The sequence below is a fragment of the Cyprinodon variegatus genome, unplaced genomic scaffold, assembly GCF_000732505.1.
Source record: "Cyprinodon variegatus isolate N-32 unplaced genomic scaffold, C_variegatus-1.0 Scaffold1013, whole genome shotgun sequence".
Lineage (NCBI taxonomy): Eukaryota > Metazoa > Chordata > Actinopteri > Cyprinodontiformes > Cyprinodontidae > Cyprinodon > Cyprinodon variegatus.
Genome location: NW_015151466.1, coordinates 172,370 through 198,141, shown reverse-complemented (window position 1 = coordinate 198,141; position 25,772 = coordinate 172,370). Strand labels below are relative to the sequence as shown.

At 35.5% G+C, this 25,772-nt stretch overlaps 1 protein-coding gene across 1 annotated transcript in view; it reads left to right on the top strand.

Moving 5' to 3' along the window:
• The window catches only part of nell1 (neural EGFL like 1), an 85,347-nt gene that overhangs the window by 49,128 nt on the left and 10,447 nt on the right, over positions 1-25,772 (top strand). Inside the window, exons 3-4 of the mRNA XM_015399443.1 lie at positions 6,534-6,629; positions 17,596-17,736. Coding sequence (XP_015254929.1) covers positions 6,534-6,629; positions 17,596-17,736 — 237 coding nt within the window. The remainder of the gene's footprint in view (positions 1-6,533; positions 6,630-17,595; positions 17,737-25,772) is intronic.

Below are 25,772 nucleotides of genomic sequence, written 5' to 3'. Positions count from 1 at the left end.
TGACTAGAATTGAGTAGGACTACGTCAGGATAGCTTGCTATGCCATGACCCGGTTGAATGAAGGTTTACACAGGCTTCCCACTATGTTTTCATTGATGAATAAATAAATGGTGGATGCTATTTTTTATGAAAATATGCTTATGCAGAAGCATAGCTTCGCGCCTTTCTGCTCTTTATATGGTTGGACTGGATTTAAGAACGTATTAGATAATAATCCTTGTCATTTGTTCAAGTAGAGCTGTCAGTTGGCTGTCAAACACATATGTCAAGATTTATGTTGCCTTCTTAAAAAATTAGAACAGTGTATATATAACATGATTATCCTAATAAGAGTCAGGGATGTCTCTCTTCCATTTGCCACTCCTTAAATTACTAGTAAATTACATACAGTTCTTTTCTTACAATACTGACCTCTCAAAGTCCTTTAAAAAGTAGTCTTTTTGACCAAGTTGCACTCACTCATTAGAGGGGGTTGTGTCAGTCACCTAACTGGCCATATGAAGCTACACATCAGGGACAGTGGAATCAGTGCTGCTTCACTATATGTTCCCTAAAAACTGTATGGTGAAAAAATGAAAATGTTTATTTCTTACAGTTATGACTAAAGCCTTATTAAATATTGATAATGGTACAAATTTAATGTAACTGTTGACTTGTCTGAGGTCATATTTTACTGAAGCTACTCTGTTTTTGGAATTAAAGGTTGGTGTGTCCAATTTTTATCTTTTTTTTATTAAGTAAAGGTATATTATATAGTATATAGTAAAGGTAAAAGGTATATTTTACAATTATAAATCCTAGTTTTAAGTAAGGCCAGTGCATTTTGTAGCACTGTTGCCTTGTTGCAAAAATAGGTCCTCTGTTTGATTCCGAGCTTAGGGTCTTTCTGTATGGAGTATGCATCTTCCCCCAATGCATGGTGTGAAACGTGAATGTTAGGTTAATTTGCATCTCTAAATCGTCTTTATGTGTCAGCGTGCACAGTTGTGTCTTCGTGTTGCTGTGACCGACCGGTGACCTGTCCGGGCTGTACCCTTCCCCCATAGACTGGTGCTCTTCAGCCGCTAACTGGATTGATGGTTTTAAGTGATTTCTAACAGTTTAAGCAGGAAGTTAGTCATTTAGTAACACAAAGCTGGTAGATTAAAGGGTAAATAAGAAAAGGTAATAAATATGAAAGTAAATTGAAAAATCAAATTTTTTGTATTAAAAAACTATTTAAACCTCATCATTTGTTTAGCTATGATGCTATCTGTTTGTGCAAGAAACTCCCTGAAACTAAAGATGTGTTTTGTTTGATAGCCTGTTTTAAATTTTAATTCCACTGCACTATGAACTGACAGTTGAACGGAAAATAAACCCCAGTCTATGATATCCTATCAAAACATAAAAAAGTGTTGTTGAATAGTTAGAAAACCTGCACTTAATGGAAACAGAAATGATATATTATTGTAAAAAGATCTTTTATTGTGGCCAAATTGGATCTACAGTAGCTCATGCTTTTGGATCAAACTAATGGGTAATAGAGATACAACAGTGCATAATCTCCTTATTCCTTAAACTGCTCTCCAATGTCTCAGATATCCCAATAGGATATGATTCTGAAGAGTTGCTTGTAACACACCACCCTGAAGGGCCGTTTAAAATGTGTAGAAGCTTGTTCCAAAGCAAGAAATCTCTCGAAGTACCCGCAGAATAAATTGTCGTGTCAGCAGTATTGATCAACCTCGCTTTCAACACTCTGCAGATACATTATGGCTGTAAAAACCTTCTTTAATGCAGCTTTAATCCATGCCGACAGCCTAGCCCAGACTCTTATTGTCTTGTAAGTGCAGTCATTATCTGTGATGTTCAATAAAAGACCCTACTGAGAGTTCTGCTAAAGGTGAACTACGTGCACCCTGATGAATGACGAAGTGGGGTATTTGTATGACTAAATAGCTGAATATACTACCTTCTCAGTTCTTGCTTTGGGTTCTTCGGTTCCCTTTTGCAGCAGACGGTAAACTTCTGTGCTTGTTTTTATGCCTGCTGTTGTGCATTCATTAGCAAGAAAGCTCAGCAAAAATTATACACACCCTCTGCAGTAAAAGAGGCAGCAGGCATCTTTCGTCCTCTGAGATTAGGGAAGTAGATGAGAGAGTACAGAAGCTGGTTTCATCCCTTTTCAAGGTACACATTCACTGCTCTTTGAGAGCTAATGAATGGCGTCTTCACAAGACGTGTGCTTGTTCTACTGTGCTTTCTCTTACCTGCATGTGTTGGAAGATATACTTAGAGTCAAAACCTCTTCAAAACTTATTTAAAAGAAAAGATAAGTCCACAAAGTGTGTGTTAATATGGAAGAGAGTTCATGTAAGTTCACTGGCAAGGCAGATTTTAAAGTAAAGATTGCTGTATATACATCAGGACAGCTACTATCACTGATCCAATTCTAAGATGACTGCTCTGACTATTGAGTAAGATGTTATTTCTTAAAGCGTACCAGTCTTATTTGTATTTAAAGCTCCACTTGTTATGAGAAAAAGTTAAGCTAATATGCAAAATATTCACTTTTACTTACTCAGAGTTGCATATTTTACAACATATTATGATAAGCTGACCTGACAGGCTTTTGTAATAGTGCTACACTAAAAATGTGCTGGTTAGCAAAAGGTGGTTTACCTTTATAAAACACTTAACAGAAGGTTAACACAGGTTTTTGAAAATAATCTTCTGAAATATTTGTCAACTCGTAAGATTTACACTTCCTTCTAAACATATGATGAGGATTGAGGGGTTAAAATGTGCAGCACACTACTTCACTGCGTTAAACCTCTATGAATGCCAATTATTACATTGGTTCTGGTCTACTAGTTTCAAAGCTCTTTTCCCTCTTCATACATATATAAATTGTGGAATATTAACTTCATTTCCTCTGTTGCTTTCCTGCTCTTAAACCTGAGATGGCTCCTTAGACGCCCAATGACCGTATACACGGCTGCTTGCATGGCACAAAGTGGAATGATTTCATTCTTACCACCCACTGGAAAGCAATCTATGGCATGTAATGTGGAACTCAAATAGCAAATCTATGTCTATAAGCATGCTTCGGTACGAGTCAGCAACTGGCTCACTTAACAGGGAGATAATTTAGCTGGAGGTCAAGGAGACCATATTTTTAAAGGGGGCGGGGGGGTGAGGGGAGTCTGAATCCGTCCCTGCAGCTTGCTTCCAGGTGATGCGGTGTTCAGGTATCACAGATATTGAGGAACTTACTTAGGAAAATGGAAATGTAAGATGACTAAGAATTTGCACAAGAAAAAACAAATATTAGAGAGGGATGATGGAGTGACTCCTTTTTGTGAGCTATTCTGTTCAAGATAACAGCTTTTGTGAAGGCTTAGTGGAATCAATGGTAAACTTCAAGTTTTTTTGCGACAGAGACGAGGAAACAAACATCAATGTCTGCAGGCACAAATAAAAAGGAAATAAGAGAGAATGCAATACAACAACAGCTCTCTAAGTCTGTTCTCATGAATGTGAAATTTCACTTGTCTACTGTGTTCCCCATGGTGTTTGGTGGAGCTCAGCAATGCATTTCTGATTCTCCTTTCGATCCTGCCTAGAAATGGAATATCACTGCCATGTTTTGAAAGCGTGCAGATGTATGTGGCAGGAAAACAACACTCTTTTTTTTTCCTCTTTATGAGCTGAACATAGTTTTTATTCATTTATTTTTTAAACCAAATTCAAATAAGATTTGTTCCAGGTTCCTTTGGTTACAATGTTACACAATATCAGGGAACGTTAATTTTAGAGTAAACACAGCATGAATATTGAGTTATCATGCTTAATCATTATTGTTTGATTGCTGTTGGTGAACTTAGAATCTGTTTTATTTGAGAATATCTTGGAAATTTAGGTTTCAAAAGATAATCATAATCTATAATATAAAGTGCATAGAAATTATATCATAATTAATGAAAAACTTTATCAGACAAATTAGAGCAGGTTGCAGTAAACTGTGAAGCAGCCATGGTGAGATCAAATACTGCACTGTAAGTTGGAGGCAGTATATTCAGAATTACAGTTTGGGTTGGCTTTCAGAGTTTGCATCAACTTTTTCATGAGTATAATAGGATTTGAGATATACCGGTAGATGGATGAAGAAGTTGGGGCTTTATTCCCGAATATGCTGAAAATTCTCTTGCTGAAGAATGAGCTAAGAATAAAAGAATGTATCTGCTTTTAGATCAAACGGTTTGTGTATTTGTTTGGGATCTTTTCATAGTAACTCTGTGTGCGATTAGCAAAATACATCCTACTGAAAGGAGGTGGGTGTGCAAAACCAGAATTTCCTGCTTTAGTTTTTGCTAAGATTCTGGTTTTGAAAGAGCAATCAAATTTAATAGTTGGACTGCATTACAACTGCATTGTAAATGCAAGAAGTACTGCAATGATTATATTTTAACTTCCTTGCCTTGACACGTCTTAACTGTTTGATGCCAGTGAGGCATATATATATATGTATATATATATATATATATATAATTTTTTTTTCTTAGCTCTAAAAATGCCCCACATCATAAGTCCTTAGTTTATGTTGCAGGCAGCATTTTGCTGATCAAGTTGAAATAATTATTAAATCACGAGATGGATAAATCAGTGTATGTCTAATTCATTATTAAGAGTGAAGTGTATGAGTACAGAGGCAATCGGCGCCTAATGAGGGCCTCATAACAAATTTTTATTAGTGGAACCAATCAGATTAATTGCTCCTTGCTCTGGGTTCTACTTTTATATATTGCTCTGCAGTTGTTTGTATATTAAGCCCCCCCTTTCCCCCCAAACATTTGTGGTGATAATTTATGCAAACAAATGGTCCTTCTTTAGTATCATAAACTAATCTGAGACAAGCCGCTGCACACAGATTACACAGATATTTTCCCTGCACACCCTTTGGTATGTAACTTTAAATAGATTTTTCAGGCCATTAAAGCCCATCTCTTGATTCATGTCATTAATTACATTTAGAAATACTCAATTAATTACTCTTTAATGAACCTACTCAATTAAGTCTGCACTCTTTTTAACTTAAATCCTTGCACTTTAAAGGCAAAACTAAGTATAATTTAGACTTTTTATGTTTTCCTCCTTGTAGGAAGCCAGCTGTGTTCTGAAGCTGTTTTGTAAAGGTCATACCTGCTCTTGCATAACATTTCAGTAACTGTAGAAAAAGCTTCAAAGAGAAATGTGATATTTTGGAGTAACACCACAGTAAATAATTGTGGATTGCCAGAAACTCAATTAGGTTTTAGACATGTAAGAGACAGATACCGCTGTGTTGACAGTATGCAGTATACAGACAGTAGCTCGGTTCCAGTTGGAAAAAGTAAGGCACTGTCAAGGTTACAGTCTTAAAATGTAAGTGGTAAAGTAGCATATCTATCTCTCTGTCTCTCACATTATATATATATATATATATATATATATATATATATATATATATATATATATATATATATATATATATATAAAATCTAATTTTTTCACTCATTTTTTCACAATTTTATCTTCTTTGGTAACAACTTAAGTCTAAAATCTATGATTTTTTTCATCATCTTAGCATAAAAAATGAACATGAATACATTTTATAAAATTTTAAAATATCCGTTAACTCTCTTTTTGGTTAAGCTACTGTATACAATCGGGTTTAGTTGACTGATGACTAGTTTAGTTTGCAACAGTGACTTTTATTGTTTTCACATGATGTGAAATTCATATGCAGGTGTGTTGAAACCATTCATGTGTTTAGGTACTGCCTGCAAGGCTACTTGCAAATGTGGGATATTAAAATTCCTAAGAATAAACTTATGTTAAATTAAAGGGTTGGATAATAAAATCAACTTTCCAATGCTCCTCACATTTCTGTCTGTAGGAATATTAGAGGACATAACAGCACATTTTTCGTAGTTTTAGGTCTGAAAAATAACTTAAAGACTTAAGGTGAAAGTCAGGCTGACTGATGAAAACATTTTTTTCCCTGTATATAGCTTGCTTGATAATGTAATTGATAATATACAATATATGTAATTATTTTATTTTATTTTGAGGACCAAGGGGGACTGGCCACCTCTAATTATTTTAACTGCTCTAACCCTATATACTTTTGTTCTTAGATCTGCAGACCAGATTTTTTTTTTTTTTTTTATCTTTCTGGTTATAAATCTAGACGAGACAAAGCTTTTGCAGTTTTGACTCCAAAGTTGTGTCATAAATTGTCTCTGATGATCAGGCATGCTCCAGCTTGTGATATTTGTAAAACTCTTCTGAAATCTTCTTTTGCATTCGCTTTTAAACCAGAGTGAGCTTTCTTTGTCTTTCTTCCTCTTTGGTTTTATCTTTTTTTTTTTTTATGTATATACATGGTTTTGATTTTTGGTGCAGCACTTTAAAGTGCTCTAGAATTAAACTGGTATAGTAGATATTCATTGGTTACTGCCGTTACATGTTGACAAAATTTTCTGACTCATTGCTGTTTGTTTTTCCAGCTTTCTGTGAAGATGGTTGTCGGAGTGGAGGGACCTGTGTGTCCCCAAACACATGTGTTTGTCCCTCGGGATTTACAGGAAGCCGCTGTGAAACGGGTACGTTACTCAAAGCACGGTCTATGAATTTTCCTTCATTTAAAAAACATTGTCAAGTCTTTATTTATGTTTTCATCCAGACTGCTGCAAAAAGTGTAGATGGTTTAATCTAAAAAAGTTTTTGACACAGCAGGAAAAAAAAATCACATGGCTGGGGAGTAGAAGAAGATGATGATCCTGAATAAAATAAGTTGAATTTACTGTTTCTTTCATAGCACTTAAGGAGAGATAAGGTAAACAGCTTCTAGGGAGTGTGTATTTTATATTGTTGCTTTTGTTTACTGATACATATTAATGATAAGCAGTTCAAAAAACATAAAAGTCAGCAGGAAATATGTAGCCATATCAACATATTTCATGCTGTAGTCTTGCCTCAGGAATGCCTTAAAACAAAACTATTCTTATGTGATATGACTCTGTAACTTACAGCCTCAAGTAAGTGCATGACTTTTCTTTCTGGGGCTGTGATTTAGATAAGGATTGTAGAATATATGTTTTTTTTATCATTATAGTCTGTTTTATAGATATTGACTCATTTATAGTCAGTTTTCACCCAACTTCCTTTAAAACAATCTTTAAAATGTAGTTTAGTTATGCATATAGCTATGCTGAAGTTGAGATTTGTCTCTGTGACACCAAGCACAATTGGTTAGTGTAGGACTGGGATAAAGTGTCCACTGGGGATTCTAACCATGTGCACACTTAATACAAAACACACATTTATGCTCTAACTCCAGGCTCTTTATTTAAATTAAACACAGCAGAGATTGAGGATCCCATGAGAGCCGTAGGAAGGGACAGTTAATTTTTCTTGCTCTACATCCATTTTGCTTCTCTTCTTTATCTAATTTCTTTTTCATAACTCTCCTATTCTTTCCTTTTACACCATGCATTACATATTGGCATTTTTCTTTATTTTACACTGCACCTTCAACACCACCTTCTGTTTTATCCTTAGCTTTATTCCCAATCCATCCTCCTTACTAATTAAATTTTAGCCTTAACCCCTCCTTGTCTTTCATATGTTTTCTCAAATTGCCTCCATCCTTCCTTTTTATCTTTCAACAACTGCTGCTATTTAGTTTTTCAGTGCCATCGTTCTTTTCCTTTTCATCTCCCGTGTTTTCCACTCCCTCCTGTGAATTTATAATTCTCTCTTTTATCCTCAATTCCAATTTCTAAGCTCGCACTTCTTCACCCTATCTTTCTATTTTCACTCATACCTTTGAATATTTCATACTTATTTTTCCATCCTTTTTTCCATACATCTCTTAATTTCCTTTTTGTTAACTTGTCCATTCCTTTCCTCGCCATTTTGTCAGTATGTATTAATTCAGCTGCAACCCTTTTCTTTTATCCATTTCTTCTAGTTCTTTCTACCTCTTTTATGTAACCCTCAGTCTTGGCAGTCCAATTTCACAGAACTAATCAGCCAGCTCTCAGAGAGCACATATTTACAGGTCAGCTATTTACAGCCTGTTTTCTATGGTTTCCCCATAAGGCTTGTCAAAAATCTTATTTCCACATGCATTCAGGGTGCAGTCATAATATCTGAGTAACCTGCACAAGGATTTAGTTGTTTTTCACCCTTTTAAATCCAAGTTGTTTTCTCTGAAGGTCTGTGTTGTCTTTTTACAAGTGTATTTTTTTGTTTATGGTTTAAGAGTTGTAGAGTGTACATCAAAATTATTAGATTTAATTACTTTAGAGCTTAACGAACAGAAGAAACCCAATAGGCCATAAAAATAATCAAAATTTAAATCCAGCGTGGCATTCATGTCCTGTGCACCGCAAGCTATCCAAGGTTACTAACTCCAATTTAAAATCAAATTCATTTCTATTAGACTTTGAAATATAACCCATCATTCTATTCTGAAAGAATAGTCAAATATTTGAAAAAAGCAGTTAAGGTTATTTAATTTTTTATCAATTTCTTTTAGAGGTCAAACATCATATTTTTGGGGGTGGGTTTGCACCATTAAAAGTCCTTTTGAGCGCAAATTCATAATATAACTTTAGCACTACCTTGGTACTAACATGTTTCTTTTCTTTTTTAACCTCAATGAAAAACATTTTCCTGTCCTGGCAAAGGTTCTACAGCGCATCTTGATCACCAGGAGCAGCGAATCTTGATCATATTAGCATCTGAGGCCCTTGCAGTGTTTCACAAGCGGCTAATGCTGGAGTTGAAAAATATGAACTTTTTCTGCTCTATGCGCCTCATCAACCAATCAGAGAAGCTGATCTAGTAGGTTGCAAAGAGATAGACTCAGCTCTGCTGTTATTATTTTGGTGCTTGCAGCTTTTAGCATATACATGAAAATATCTACTTCAAGCCAACACCAGCAGTAGTGCAAACCTCTGAGAGGCTGGCCAGCCTGAAGCAGCTACTGCTGGGGATTTTCAGTGATGGCGCGCCATCGGAATTGGGGGTCTGAGCGGCTTCAACAGCAAAATAATATTTGAAGCGGGATCATAAACTTTATCAACTGACTGCATAGATGATGTTTGGAAGTAGACTTTTTAGCTCAAGACATATTAAAACATTTTTTCACTAACTTATCACAGCAAACATAGCAAAGCAACCCTGCCATTGAACACAAGAGCAGTACAAGCATCAGATGCATCTGCACACACTTGAGGTGCATCTGACCTTAATGTGGACTAGCATCCAAAATGGAGCAGCAGATGCTTCTCGGCTGCTCCGGTCGCGCTCATTGTTAACCCAGCATAAGACATTCGTTAAAAAAAAGAGAGGTTTCTGCACTGTGCGGATTAGCCACTATAACAGTAATTTGTCTCAACTTTGGGCCTGAATCTTCACTCTATGCCTTACATCACTCCTTTCTGATCTAAGAAAGTAAGCATTTGTTTACAGTGCTGGCAGGTTTAGATTGCAATATTTCGCCATTTGGGATGATTTTTCAGTCACACAAGAATTCTTTGGATCTGGTGAAGTTTGAGCATCATCGTGCATCTTGTTTTGTGTAGTATACAGAGGATAACGAGGGGAGATTAGCCTCTCTCGGCGACCTCCCAATCAGAAATCTTAGGAATGAAAATAAAACATTTTGGAAATTTTGTGAGCCCTGGTGAGGGTGATCATGACAGTATCTAGCTGAAGCAGAGCTATGAACATGCTCATGTGCAAACAAGGGAATTCTCATATAGAGTCTGACCAGTACCATCTCTCTACGGGATTGAGTCCAATGTATGGTCTTTGGACCCACAGAGTGAGCAGTCAGATTGCCTCAGAGCATCAGGTTGTATCCCGTCGAAGAACATATCATTAGCTGCTCACTTTTTAACTGTGTGGTTTCATAGTACAACTTCTGGGTTGTGCTGTTAGACAACAGAGCTCAGAAAAAAAGATTCCTCACAGATTCTTGAAATACCACTGTGTGTATGATTTTGATGAAAAAACAGCATACTTATGAGTTCAAGATGTTAATTTTGCATGATATAGGCTCTTTAAACTGAAAAGCGTCAGATTGCAAGCAGTTTTACATCTAACATTTTTATGAAAAAAGTTCACAAAACTTGTCCTGTATCATACCTGATTTTGTTTTGTTTTTTTCAGAATATAAATGTGCTTGCCATCTGGTCTTGGATGAAAAGCCAGAACAGCAAAGCCTCTTGTTCCGATACTCCTGCTTCAAATCTACTGCAATCCTTTGGAATTGTAAAACCTCCAGTTGTCCGTCACAAGAAATTGTTGAAGAAAAACATCATGAAGACAAAATTAAACTGACATTTCAGCATGGATAGACTTATTAGAAGTGGGCTAAAGTCCAATGTTAACTTTAATGAATTTGCTGAAATCTGAGAAAGAACAACACATTATTTGAAAAATTAGCTGAGATGTAAGAATAAAACAATTTTTGAATGAAAGACATTTTGTTGCTGCACGCTGTGAGGAACCTCCTTTGAAGTTTGAAATGACAGGACTAAAAAATAACTTAGCCCTCCAGCAGCACATCCCTCCTATGATAATAATGAATGTTATACAGCGGAGGTCGTCAACAGGGGGTCCGTGACCCCTAGGGGGTCCACAGAGGTACTGCATGGGAGTCGCGAAAGTTTTAGTTGATTATACTTTTTTTTATATTCCCTCCTGCAATTTTTTCCACTAATTGAAATGTCTTTAAATACACATTAACATGAATTCAACACACTGTAGTAAACAGATAAATGGAGGCAGAAGATGTCTTTCAGTCATCAATGCACACATTCAGCGACACACAGGAGCTCTTTCAAGCTGGGCGCCGTTTTATTCACAACACCTGTCTCATCAACGAGGAATGAGAATCAGAACTACTTTAATAATCCCAGGGAGAAATAACTTTACTTACATTACTCCATATGTAATAGAGTGACTATAGGACCAGTTTAATAGAACACAATTTCATAGAATAAATATATAATTAGAGGGTCCCCACTCCATCTCACCATAGGTTTTGGGGTCCTTAGCTTGGAAAAAGTTGAAGACCCCTGTTAAACAGTAAGGTTTGTAGTTGAAATTTGGCAAAAGGCGATCATATTTAAGGGGCCCTAAAACTTTTTGGGGGGACTGTAGGTTCAGCTTCTCTTGAGTCATTATTTTGCTTTTCTAAATTTCTCTTTTCAAAGTTCTGTTGTGTGATCAAAAATAATAAACTCAATACATGTTAACTTATGAATACTTGGTAAATTCAAAAAAATTCTGATCTAGTTGCAAGTGATTTTATTGAATGCTGTCAACCAAGATATAATTAACTTACCAAATAAACAGAATAAATCTGTCTACCAGTTAACTACTAATGTGATAAGTTAAATCTGCAGTGCTGTTTACTTATAATTAAACGCCATGCACAAAAAAAAAAAAAACATATTTTCCTTTTCCTCTGGGAGCTTGCTTATTATTTTTGGATTCAAACTACATTTATTTTGATGAAAAGCAAAGAGGCGGCTTTAAAAAACTAGTAACTTGCATTTGCAAAATGATCCTGCATGTTTTCCTTGAAGAATTTCAGAAGGGCAAGGGAAGGAAAACATTATGCAAAGTAGGTAATAATTTGCTGAAAGCACATTTCCCATTAATAGGACACCAAAATGTAGACATCCTACTAATGAGGCTCCTTCCGATGGCCTTTTGGTTGCTGCCTTAGGTTGTTATTGAAGTGATACAGTGGAAAATGTCTGTCACATATTCTCTGAATGTCAAACCACTTTTCTGCATATGTACAATTGACATAATTAACCAAAGGTATTTAATAACAGTATAAATTATTCTCTTATTTTTAAAACAATATACAACCCATATTGATTTTCCTAAATTAATGCATAGCTTTCTTCAAATTACTAGTATTTATTTACTTTTCAAACAACTTTGCATGTATTAGAAATGCTGCTTTTATTATTTTTTTTTATTTAACAAAATGGCTTTGCATGTTTTAGATTCCCTGTAAACATTCAAACACATCATAACAGATTCATACGTCTGTTTCATACATCTTTTAAACACAGGCTGTTATAAAGCTTTTCTTTCTCAATAAAAATATTCAGGCGACACTAAAGGTAAACCTTTTACCTAGTGCTAAGAGCTCTTGTTAAATCAAATCAAAATTAAATCAGTTTGTTTACATAGCGCCAATTTGCAACACATGTCATCTCACTGCACTTTAGAGAATCGTTTAATCAAATCATACAGACAGACTGGCCATTTATCCTGTTCTATTTTATTTTTATCATCTATTCCATGAATGTTAGTACTGTTGTAACAGGAAACAGGAGAAAATGTGGAAGTGTTCTCATGCCTTTTTCTCTTTCATGGCTCTAACACAGATTGATGGAGTGTGGAGTCAAGCATATTGTACCTCATATCACAGGAAGGTCATCTGTCCACTTCACTTTCACAGACAGGCAGAAGAGAAGGCAGAACACGGCCACACAGTTACTCAAACACAGTTAAATGAAAAATGCACTTTTTAATAGACAACCAAAAATAAACTTATAAGCAGTTATTGACTTAAGGTGAAGTGAAATTGATTTACTATGCTGAGATAAAAAGGGCAGGCAGCTTTTAATTAATACATCTTTAAACAAAAGTGGTTATAAAGTGTTTTTAAATAAGACCTTCATATAATATCATGAAATAAAACAATCTGGGGTTTCAGATACATTCAGTTTTTAACATAATTTTTTATTAAATATATTGTCAAGAGAAAATGAATTCTCTTTAGCGAATTATATTTAAAATTTTTCCAATATTCTTTACATTCCCTTTTAGCTACTCTAAAATCAAGAATATTGACAAAATAGTCAAGCAGTATGGAGTAAAACATGCTGTTTACACTTTGCACTTTAAAGTGCTGAGGTATCCTAAAATCCTCACTGGAACAACAGTGGATAAAGGTGATTTTATCACACAAGTTGCTGTGTTATAAATAAAAAGCAAAGGCAGTTTTGGAGAAAGCATTCCTTCAGTAATATGATTTCAATCTATAATCAAATACTTTCTATTATTTGAATAATGTACAGAGCTGAATATAACTGAATCTACCATTTATTAAAAAGAACTAATTAGGCTATATTTAATCTGCAGACAAATGCGTCTTATATCGGATTTTTTTGCTGTTATTCAAATGAGTTCAGACTAATGAACAGCAGTCTAAATGGCCCAATTCCAATTTGTTTACTGACCAAAAAATCCGATTTGAGCAACCTCCCTATGTGGACTAAATCAGATACTTATCCAAGAGGTTTGAATCCCCTGTGAACGGTCATGTCACATTTGATCCGACATTTGATCCGACTTTTACGTCATTGCCAGAGCACCCAGTAAACATCCACACAGACTTCTAGGCAGTTGCAGTTACTGATTGCTTTGCAGATGGCTGCTGTTTTTTTTGTTACCTTCTTTCTTTCATAATGATGCGGCCATTAAACTGCCATTTTCTATCATTCCAGAGTTTAATAACAACAGAATCCAGCATCCACTATAATGTATTGCTTTGCTTTTTTTTTTCTAGAAAACTTTATTGACACTTCTAGTGAGACTCACACCCATCATTACTTTCAGAAACTACTGTACACTGAACATTGTTTCTTATTTTCAACAGTTGATAATGACAGTATTGTCACATAATATATTTGCATCTGGATCACAGATATTGCAGCGACCAATGCTGAGTTGGGGCGTCATCTACTGAATCTTTATGTCCTATTTTATTATGTTTTAATTTGCTCTATCTCTTTTGTAAATGGGTGCACTGCAAGAAAAGAATTGCCTGCAAGGGATTAATAAAGTAATTTTCATTATGATTCTATAACTAGGGATAAAACTAGTTTTATATTTATGCTGATACTATCACATAAAACCTATTGGCCCATGTCCTTTTTCTCCTTTTATGCATTTGAAAACAGCAAGGTCCAAACTCAAATCAATATATGCTTCCATTGTAGGGAATAAGGGATAGACTATGACAGGACTAAGATTAATTGTGATATATAGATTATTGAATTGAGTGTCAATTAAATTACTAATCAAATAAACATAATTAGGACATACAAATTCTTAAACTTGCCATTTGCAGAGAGAACAACTAAGCCCAAACTATACTAAATCCAGAGCTCTGCCTGATTTGAATTCTATGATTCTATCTGATTATCAAACTACAACTTACATTTCTCCAGTGCCTTAATTCCACCAACATGTACTGTATTGATGACATACTATGTATAATGTTATTTGACATACTATTAAGTTGCCCTGAAATATTTCAGGCAACTACAAGAATGCTTCACCGACATTGCATTAAACAAACACACCACTCCCCTAGCATTGGTTGTATTTCAGAATCAGACATACTTTAATAATCCCAGAGGGAAATTACTTTTGTTACACGTTCCAGATACACAAACATTTATATATATATATATATATATATATATATATATATATATATATATATATATATATATATAAGCATTTGTAAGCAGTAATTCTATGGCTTTCAATTCTGTTGTCATTTGCTCAATCAGTTATGCTTTGTCTGGTTAAAGCTAAACGGTATCGTTAAAATAAAAAAAAGAAACACAACTGCTAACTCTCCCATTTATTTTAGTTCGGACATTTTGCAACACAGGAATTCACATTTTGATGCCTGGCCACTGTTGAGAGCCCCAGGCTCCAAGGGGAGAGGAGAGAAAACATGCAACAGCGCTGAGCTCCAAAACACAGCACTGGTAGTTAGGAAACAATTGAGACTGACTGTAAAGAACAATTTCAAAACAGATTAAGTCCTTTTTTTTAGACGGCATGTTGCTATCGGATCAATTTTCATACCCAACATGCAGTCATGGCTGGTTGTGAAATATATGTCTCCTCTTGCCTGTACTGTGAACTGCCGCTGAATTTTTTTGTTGTACACAGTCTCAAAACATACCAGCTTTATTTCACCCCTGACTTTAGCAAATATAACCCTACTATTAAAAACTGACAAACTACTGCACAGCTTGATTTAAATGGAAGCTGTTATGTTGTGATTGAATGACATTCTCATAAACTGTGTTGATTATGAAACAAGTATGGGATACGTCGAGATTACTGTAGACACATTAATATAACTATAACTATATTTAATAAGTTACAAGATAAAAGTCTGTTTTTTTGTAATTTATATGTTGTTTCCCAACTTTATGCAGGATAAGAGGAAATTTTCAATAAACTGTTTTAAGAGGGTAAAGATTATCAGTCATTTTTCTGCACCAGCTACTAGCAGCTACCAACAGTTCTAATGTGATATAGCGGTACAAAGTTTAAGGATGCAACTTATCACTGTATAATTTCACTAATTCTAAAACCTTGAAGAGTAATGTCTCATTTCAAATGCAACTTACCCAAATGCAAAAGCATAACACGATCCCAGACAATCTTTGCAAAAAGCCACCAAATTTGTCAGTGCCAAGTGGCCCTGAGGGGCAGATCGAAAGTCTTAATTTGACATATTGAGGGACTGACAGTGAACCGAGGGATGCAGCTGGTTATGAGAGATTATTTTGAGGGAGATGGGTTTTTTTCTCCCTTCGTTATGCCCAGTGATCCAGAGTCTTATGGTCCTGTTGCAGTGATACTCTAAACCTGGTGCTTCCAAGAATAGGAGGACAAGGTGACTCACTTATGGCTGAGTTGGATGAACATGTGGCAACTATGATGTAAGTAAGTATCAGTGATGTAAGAACATTAGAACCAATTGAAAATTCATCTGCAATAGCCACCATTCAACCCTACAATGGAAGCACAAAGACAGATTTATTGGGTCCCGATCACGTGCCACAACTATAAAAAAAACACACACACACACAAAACAAAGAAAACTAAATAAAAACCAAAGGGGGAAAAAAACATATTTATCTTCAGATAATATATGTCAAACATTTCTCATGATAGTTCACTTAGTTATTGCACTGGGTTAGATCAGCTGACACAAATATTATGTACCATCTTTAAGCTTATGTTACAAATTGGAAACTTGAACAGTGGTGAACATTGTGCAAATCCCATTCTGTAAAAACGTTTTTGTCTCTATAAATAACAATCTAAAAACTGCTATCACCAGTACCAGAGAGGCCATAGCCTGCATCATTTTAGGTAACTTTTTGGCCCACATGTAGAAAAACACAGGAAGCTGATGTGAAATAAATGGTTTATTGAAAAAGAGTGATTCAGAGAGGCGGTCTGCAAGGTGACAGCAGCTCACTCAAAGGAGTGGAAAGAGGATATTGGAAAGTAAAATACCTAATTTCCAAAGGGGATGTGGTATTTTGTGTAGTAGTTACTATCAGGGAAATTATTTGATTCCAGAGCAGGTTTGCAGGAATAGCTTTGGTTTCATTGTAGGGTTGTCAGACAGTCAGTAGTGTTTACATAGGAGGTACTGAGCCAAGGAACTCAAGCTCAGTCTTTAAAGGTAGACCAGGAATCATTCTACTGGTAACACTGAAACAAGGAAAAAGACAGGAATAGCAAATTGTACACTTTGTACACTATATATATATTTATTTATATACACACCTTCTTTACCAACATTTATTTGATTTTGATTTAAAACTATATTAATTTAAATATTTGGAAAACATGATATACAATGTGGTAAATAATATGATGCTACTGGATGCTTTTGCTTAAGAACACATCTTATGCAAATAGCATACATTTTCTAACAGTTTCTAGGACATGTACTAAAGATATCTGATGTGTTTTACCTGTCCAAACCTTAAAGTAAAATAAAACTTCTAGGGTGATAAAATATATTTTAATCATTCTCGTTACCAAGTCAAAAGTATACACCAACAATTCCTTTATGCTGAGGAACTTGAGAAAAATGGAGAAGTCAATGCAGATTCCCTGACTTTTGTTTTCTGTTTGCCCAGTTCTGCATTAACTCAATCGAAGGTGTGACCTTCAGTTACACCTTAACTAAAGTGTGCACGTAGGTCAGCTTTTAGAGCCAGCAGGGAGAGAGCTGTAGATGAGGAGCAGGCTAACAGCATCCATAATGGATGAGACACATTTACTCTGGAAGGGGTAGAAGGTATAAAGACCTTAAACCTTAAGGCTGGGCGTGCGTATGCATGCTGCACACCATAGTTTGCTGAGTGAGAGAGCTGTAATAAGCTAGAGAAGTTATATGGGAATATTCACAATATAAAGATTTCTGCTTTAAAATAAAGCCATTTCGAGGAATTTGATTATTGCTGTGGCAGACAGAGGACAGAGGAGCTGTCTGATGTGAGCAAACACTGCTCCTTCTCTGCAGTTGCGGCAGTGATTTGTTCTGCTTAGATATTCCTCAGCCAGTGTACCATGTTTAGATTTAAAAGGACATCAAATCAAAAAGTGAGCTGAAGTTTCAAATTCAAGTTTCCTCTTAAAAAAAAAAAAATGTTTAAACTGTTTCTGATGTTGCCATATGTGTGTCTTCAGATATAGATGAGTGTGCAGAAGGCCTGATCGAGTGCCACAACCACTCCCGCTGTGTCAACCTACCCGGCTGGTACCACTGTGAATGCAGAAGTGGTTTCCATGACAATGGGTCCTACCAGCTTGACGGAAGTTCTTGCATTGGTGAGCAGAGTGAGCTAAAATCCCCCTTATCAGGGCAAAGAAAACCAGCCGCACATCATTAGATGTCCATCATCCTCACGTCTATTGACATTTTTTCTTTTTCTGTCTGTTAAGTAATGAAGTATTTATTTCCTCTATGCTCATAACTGCAGCTATGATTATGGCACCTATACAGTTCGCTGCTTGGCTTTTCTTTTATCATTTTCCTAAATTATGTCTTTTTTTTATGTCATTTTAACCTTGCATTGTTGATAGATTTATCTTTCTCAAATTAATGCACATACTAAACTTTCAAAAGTTATTTTTATTTTCGAATGATGCTTAAAAACAGAGAAACTTTGCCTCTAAAAAGCATATTTAAAACACAGAAATATTTCCTTACCATATGCATTACAGGAAATAAGGAATTAGATGTAATAAACAGACTGATAGAATAGCCAAAATGTGTACTTAAGAGTAGTAGAACTTCATCATATTTTTACTCAGGTAAAAGTAAAAAAGTTACCTTTAAAGAAATTACTCAGGTAAGATTGAATACACTTTTTGTAAAAAAAGCTGTTCAAGTACTGTGTGACTGGTTATAATATTTTAATAAATATTTTACAAAGTGATGAGTTTTTGAAGAATAATGTAGAAATAAAGGTGTAAAGAATACTGAAAACTTAGGAAAAAAAATACATACAATGTATAAGAATAGGTTCCTCCAAATGACATGGCTACCTCCGCATATTGAAAATAACATTTAACCAGTAAGTTAAATGTTAAGCCTTGAGTATAAAAAAAGGAAAAAGTGTGTCACTTATATTTGTTTAAAACAAGCTTGTTTTCATTAAGAATAGTTACTGACAATGGATGGAGCAGCGATTGACATTTTACTCAAGTAAGAGTAGTGATACTTTGTGATATTTTTGCTCAAGTAAAATTTTGAATTTCAACGCCCAATATCTATTGCTAAAAGATTTTTTTTTTTTTTTTTTTTCAAAAAGTCACTCAAGTAAATGCAACTGAGTAAATGCAACTAGTTACTACTCACATCTGGTAATAAATGTAGGAATATAATCTATATACTCCATTTACACATTTTACATAAAAAAATAACCATTTATGTTTAAATTTCAGCTAAAATGTCAAATATATTGTTGTGCCATTGTTTTAAAAATCAGCTCCTGAAATTTTTTAACTAAAAAATGTTTTTGGGTGTCACATTCAAATATAAATTCAGCTAACTGTCATAAAATATCTAACCAATCGTACCTTTAAAAAATATGAATTCAAAACTATTTCATTATGCTATTATAGTTTTCTTTGTGTAATAAAATCAATAACATTATATAACCATTGATTATCCCATAGATATTAGAATAACCATAATAAGTGCATATCTGGATCAAACATCCTCACAGCTTTACATTTGTCTCTGTGTAACTGCACCTAACACTTCTTCTTTCAATGTTGGATGAACTTCGAATCTCTAAAACACTTTCACTTCCAGAGGGGCAACTATAATTGGCTTTCTGGGCATTATAAAACCGCTAATTACAGCTGTAACTTTTTCCTCTTCCACCTTCTTGGAGAAGGGAGCTCACATTTAAATAAAATATCTTTTTTAAATTTTGCCATTTTTTGGTGCAGTTTATTGCTTTTAAGGTTATATTTCAATTATATATGATTATATCATTCAGTTATATTTTAAAGGTACAATCTAACAATGCTAATTTTTACAAGGACTCATTTAAAAATGTACAATCTGTTATAAACAGGCTTGGCTGTTCAGTGACATTTAAAGTTCTCATATACCTGCTTGCTCATATCTGTCTCTTACATTAAATGAATATCAAGTACTTCACCTCCTCGCTATATTACACGTGACCTTCGGCTTATATGAGAACAAGTGCTCAGAATCTCTCAAAATCTGGACATTCTTCTTAACAATCCAAGCATGGCAGCTTTGTACTTGTAATGAATGCAGCAAACAGGACTGCTTGACTGAGTGAAATATTTCTGCTGTCAATTAACCTTTGAATCAAAATGCAACATCAGCAGACTGTTCTCATTTATCTACCCGGATGGGAGAGGTATATTCTCAGCCGTTTCAAAATGAAAGTGGTCTAATTTAAATTCTACCAGGTCTGCAAAAATTGACTCAAGCTATGATGGTGCAAGTTTTAGTTTTTGGGTGATTTGGTGAAATGTGTTTAAACAGTAAGGAGCGTTCCAGAGCAGCTGTTTATTTCAACAAAATGTTTCCAAAAAGAAAATATTAAAATACTCTAATGTATTCTCTCTCATTTTAATTTAACAAATTAGATTTACAAGGTGGGGCTTCTTAGTTTTTTGCCTATTTTCAGTCTGTAAGACCCTCACCTGAATGTCCTGAATGCCACATCTTGTAGATCTACATCTGCCAACCTTTTTCTCACTAAGCCTCCTCAGCAGCAAATAGCATCCAAGTTCCTCATTGTGTTCCTATTTGCCTTCCAACCAAGCTGCAACCAACCTCCACCCCCCTCACACCCTGATCCACCTCCTACTCCAATCATCTCCCTTCCTCCTCCACCTCTTCACCGCCAGTGTCCACACCCTGAGGGGAAGACATATCTATTCACATAATTTACCCATTCTATCATCATCAGCAATTCTCAGCTCTACGTTTTCTACCGGGGGGGCTGAGCACCAAAATATTTATGTTCATTCACGTCAATAAACTCTCTAATTGCCTTCTTGTCTCCTTGTAAGTCTTCAGATTGAAATGAGTGCAGGCAGGTCACCTTGGTCCAACTACTAAAAGACTCTGCTTAAATAGACAGAATTTAACTTCCCTATGGTTTCTGTAATAAAACCATGTGCCATGAAAACGAATTATAATTAGTTATATTAGCCTCCTTGACTGGACATGTGCTGGTCGTACTAACAATTTATCAAAAGCCTTATTTCCCATCGCACTGCCAAGTGTTAGGCTTTAGGCCATCCAAAGAAATTACAGTAAAACCAGATATTTCCAACTCTGTAATGTCTTCTAAATGGCCTGCCATGTGTCAATAAAGCATGTAATAGCAATTTGTATCAAGATAGTAGAATTACAGCAAAGCTTTACCACTTGGTGTAATAATGTGGATTTTTTATGTTACTTAGTTTGCATGAGTGAGACAAAACAGGACGCAGTAATAAGGCCTTTTTACATTATTTAGGTACAATGGCTAATGTTGAAAAGTCTTATTAATTAAATAAATAGTACAAAAGATACTAATAGTTTGTCTATTACAAGGGCATGTTTCCAAACCAATTTTAGTATTCTATTAAAAGTCATTATTGTCATGAAATAAGGGTCAACAAAAAGCTAGCCTACCTGTCATTGCATTTTAATACATAATAAAAAAAACCTCCTTGATAACTGTGTTGTTTTCCAAATCTGAAATGGTCCCTGGCTCAAAAAAAATAAATACACAAAATGAAATAGAACTTTCTATCCAGTCACTATTGAAAGCCACGTTATGGTTTAATGGTATGAAGAGATGCTACTTTGGATAAAGATTAATCCAGATTTCCACACAACTGATACTGTAAAATATACAATTTCATATAAGCCAGACTGCTCATCTTTTGGGGTTTGTTTTTTGGTGAGTTGATAAATTCTCTGCATACGTAAGCATCGTTTATAGATGGTGGATTTATGGAAGTACTTCTTAAATGTTGTGACAATCACCAAATAATAATAGTTCTTAGTATCTTAAAACTATTCCTGCTCTTATAAAAATTAATTCACCTTAACGGATGGAAACCTTTGTGAGTCCAACAGCCTACACTGCTTTATGATTAATTCAGCAAATAACTAGTTGACCACTTGATTACTCATAAAACATTTAACCTTCTTCCTCAGATCAAAGAAAGTGTTACCCCATCCTTTTCAATCATCCTGCACCATACAAAAAACGACTCTTCAAAAGCAACAAACAGACTTTAAAGATGTGACTGGACTGCCACACATTTGACAGTAAAAGCATCCCTGGAAAGATAAAAAAAGAAACTGATGGCAGCTTAAGTCTTAAAGCTTTTTTTTTTTTTTTTGAAGTAACAACTCAGTGAGTTAGGCATGAAAGGACTGTCCACTTTTTCACGAAAGTTTAACCTGTCTGAAATCTGTTATCAGTTCCCAGAAATAGAACATTTTACAGATAACACTATTTATCCACCAGTTCAGAAAAAAATGTTTTATTAACAAAAATAATCTTTACTGTGATACATGCTGCTCATGCATTAGCAGATAAAATCACATTGTTTTACGTTGTCCTTCACTACTAAGGTGAGAACCAGAGCAGCTGCCAATAACTGTTTTACAGCTTTAACTAAAAGCTGCCTCCTCCCATGTTTATCATGCCTATCCCTTTAGGGGGGCGACAGGTGGCTGTAATAAACAGATTGTGAATAAAGATGATGATAACATACCGTAAATTCCCATTGTCGCTTTAAAAAGACAGGATGCCTGCCTCATTTTCTCTCTTTCTGTAGTGTACACGACCTCTCCATATGGACTGCCTCAAGACCTAAGAAGGATACATAATTTAAATACCCAAATACAGAGCTTTCTGATGCCTTCTAATTACACACATCTGTCACATGGATTTACTGGCTTGTGTCTGGTGTTATTATTGTGTAGTGTTTCTTTGTGCTCATGTATTGTGATGTTTTAACATAGGATTAGAGCTTTCATGTGTGACAGTACACTTGGGTGTGAGTGAAAGTTTCACGTATGGTTGCCTCGGCTCAGCTGCTCCATCCAAGGGGCTTTTGTGTTTGCTGTTTACAGCCTATATGTAGGAGTAAGCCTCATCTGCAAGCAGAAGCTTGTGGCTAAATCCAGTGAATGTAACATGAAGAGTATTAATCCATCACTAGCAGAGGTACAGTATATCTGAGTGGCTGATGGGGATTTCATTTAACGTATGCAAATAGCCTGTCGGAGGCACAATAAATATGCTGCTGAGCTTTTTTCCTCTCTGTCCCGCTCAAGAAGAATTGATAGTGGAGCCAATTAGGGGGCGCATTCAGTGGTGTCACAGTGTCTTGTTTGCAGCTGGTTTGACAAGTATGTCCCAACTCAACCCAGAGAAGGTTTGCTTGCTGGAGACCACTTATGATTTTCAGGAGAAAAAAAATGTAGGTTTGGATGCACAAGTTTGAATTGAAAATGGATTTAGCTCCACACAGGCTCAACATTGTTAATGCAAAATAAGGCCCATCATAAACTCTAATAAGGCAGATTACCTGTGTTGCTGCCCACCATGAAATAAGTTTCCAATTTCCATGACGGAGTGGGTGCTGAAAAAGAAATAAGATCCTTCTTTAAAATCAGCTCAACATAAATATGCAGCTCCACTCATGAAAAAGTTACATGCCTTCTGGAAAAGGTTTTATAGCTAGATGAGCCAAGGTGTGGACAATTAGATCCCATAGATGAGGAGTTTGTCTGGAGGAGTAAACAGAATAAGATGAGGACTATGCATAAACTCATAACTGTAGCTGAAAAGTTAACTTGGACACACACCAGATTATGTTTTTAAATGCTATCTGTGATTATCCCCGACTTTAAACTTACTGAAAATGGGTTTAATATATTAAAATACATTAATACAAGCAAACCAACCAGTTGAAATGAACATCATTAAGTCTGTGAAGATGACCAGTCAAATATGAGGCCAGAATATTTAATATATGGTGGGTGACATCCTGCCAAAATACCAGTGGGGGGCATCTGAAAGCTTTACTTGCAGTTCTGGTATTTTTAAATCCATTAAACTTGTTTTGGGCATGATTTGAGTCTGAAAAAGAGAGGCTCAAATAAATTATTAAAAAACTAAAATTTAATGAAATCATGTTATAAGTATATTTTATCTCTGGAACTATTTTAGAGATACCTAAACCTTTCTTTGAATTTCTTCTTTTAAATAAGGAAGTTTAATTTGTTTAAAAAAAATAAAATGAAATAAAAACTAAAAACATAATAAACTAAGAAAATGTATTTCTTAATTTTTGGAAAGTGTGAAACTGGAAAAAAGTGGAGAAAATCATCTGTGGCATAAAATGTTCTTGGTCATATAGGGGGGTAAAGCCAGAAGCCAAAATGTATTGATGTGCTGTACGACAGCATTTATTATCCGACCACTTAAGAGTGATTCACTTTAAGCTTGCCTGAATATGGTAAAGAAAAATACAGGCAGATGAAACAATTTTGAGACTGTTTTGTTTAGTCTAATTTGTACCAATTTGGTAACTGAAAGTTTAAAAAGATCAAATCCTCTAGATTGCGTGATAGAAATGTAAAAGAACTATGCAGAGAAACAGGCAGAAAGAAAACTGCTTTAATGGGCTCACAGTCATGTGAGATAGAAAGAAATTGACTTGCTGGCATGTTTTGCTCAACAAAGACAACTAATAAACAGGAACCTATTTTCTGAGGGATTTCTTTTTGTTTTGGGTCCTTTGTTTAAGCAGCACCAGCAGTGCGCTGTCAGCAGCATTATGGGGGTGATTAGAGGCAGCAGCTTCTGGCAGAGAAGAACAGAGCTGCTGTCAAAAGGCCTTTGGTCCTTTTTTTCTTTCTGAACAGCTCACATTTAAGGGGGATAAAGAGAGTAAAATGCCATGGTAAAAGTTAAGGAGGGGCTTTCTTTACCCTGGGGCTATGAAAACTAGATGAAAATATCATCCACCTCTTCTCTTTACGGGTTTCTTATTTTGGTCTCTTTGGGAATGGAAAAAAAGAGCTGACAGAACAGGGCCTTTGATGACTCAGCTAAATCAAAATTTGATGTTATTACAATATGCAAAGCATAATCCATATATATGAGAACAGGATGCAACATAGGACTATATAGATTTATTTAAATGCATATCATTCTTTTTCTAAATTATATAGAATGCTGACCAAGGTAGCAGTGACATGGTTTTATCTGGCATAGGTAAACTAAGTTGTAATTATAATGCAATTAAAAATTATGGATCATAGAGACCACTAAAAGGCTGTACATGTATGAATAAATCATGCAGTTAGAAATATAGAATTAAAAATGAATGGGTAAGAAAGATTCATTTAAAATACCACAGCCTAAAGGCAGAAGCTGGTGACACAGTTGAAACTTTTTTTCTTTAACACAGGCACAAAGAAATCCCTCTATGTGGTCTAAATATTTTTTTATAATTTAACAGTATAATAGCATTTAAACTCACATAGAGAAAAGCTGCAATTAGAAAAGTTCAATTCAATTCCGTTCATTTATACAGCGGCACTCTGAGGCACTGCACAATTTTTTTTTTTTTTATTACAGGAAAACCAGCTGATTGCATGGACTCATTGACTCTCTGCAATCTCTCACACGGAGTATGCATGCAGCGACAGTGGAGAGGAAAACTGACTTTAACCAGGGAGAAACCTCCAGCAGAACCAGGCTTAGTGTGAGAAGCCATCTGCCAAGGCCGACTGGTGTTCAAAGAGATAGAAGCAGATATACAGAAATTGACATTAATTAAAATATTTCTTTGGCACTCGGGGTTAGAGTAGTTTTATCCCCCAAAAAGAGTGCCTCGGCGGGACCCCCACACCAGGAAGTGAAGGGATAGAAATTATGGTAGAGAAAGGAGAGAATGGTTACGGCATGTGGTAGAGGGAGAAAATGATGGCCAACCACCATCAGTCATTTGCTCAATGTGTTTACGTTGAGGCTAAGAGAGCTTTGAGCAGGTAACAAAGAGGAGAGATGTGGACAGATGCAAGGGCCTGAGAATTAGAAGCGTCTGTGGTTCTATTATAGGTTTGTTAGGCTAAAGCTGGAGGAGACTTACCTGAAAAAAGGAATACAGTTGTCTTCCCCCAAAAGAGCGTCTGGTGACAATTACAGAAGAGATGTGCTGATGAAGTACTGAGTGTCGAGGTGCGTTGAAGATGCAAACAGTATTGAGAGGCGCTGATGATGTTGTGAAAATGCTGCTAAAGTGCCAGGAGGAAAAGGGCTGGTGATGCCCTGAGAGGAAAGATGCACTGA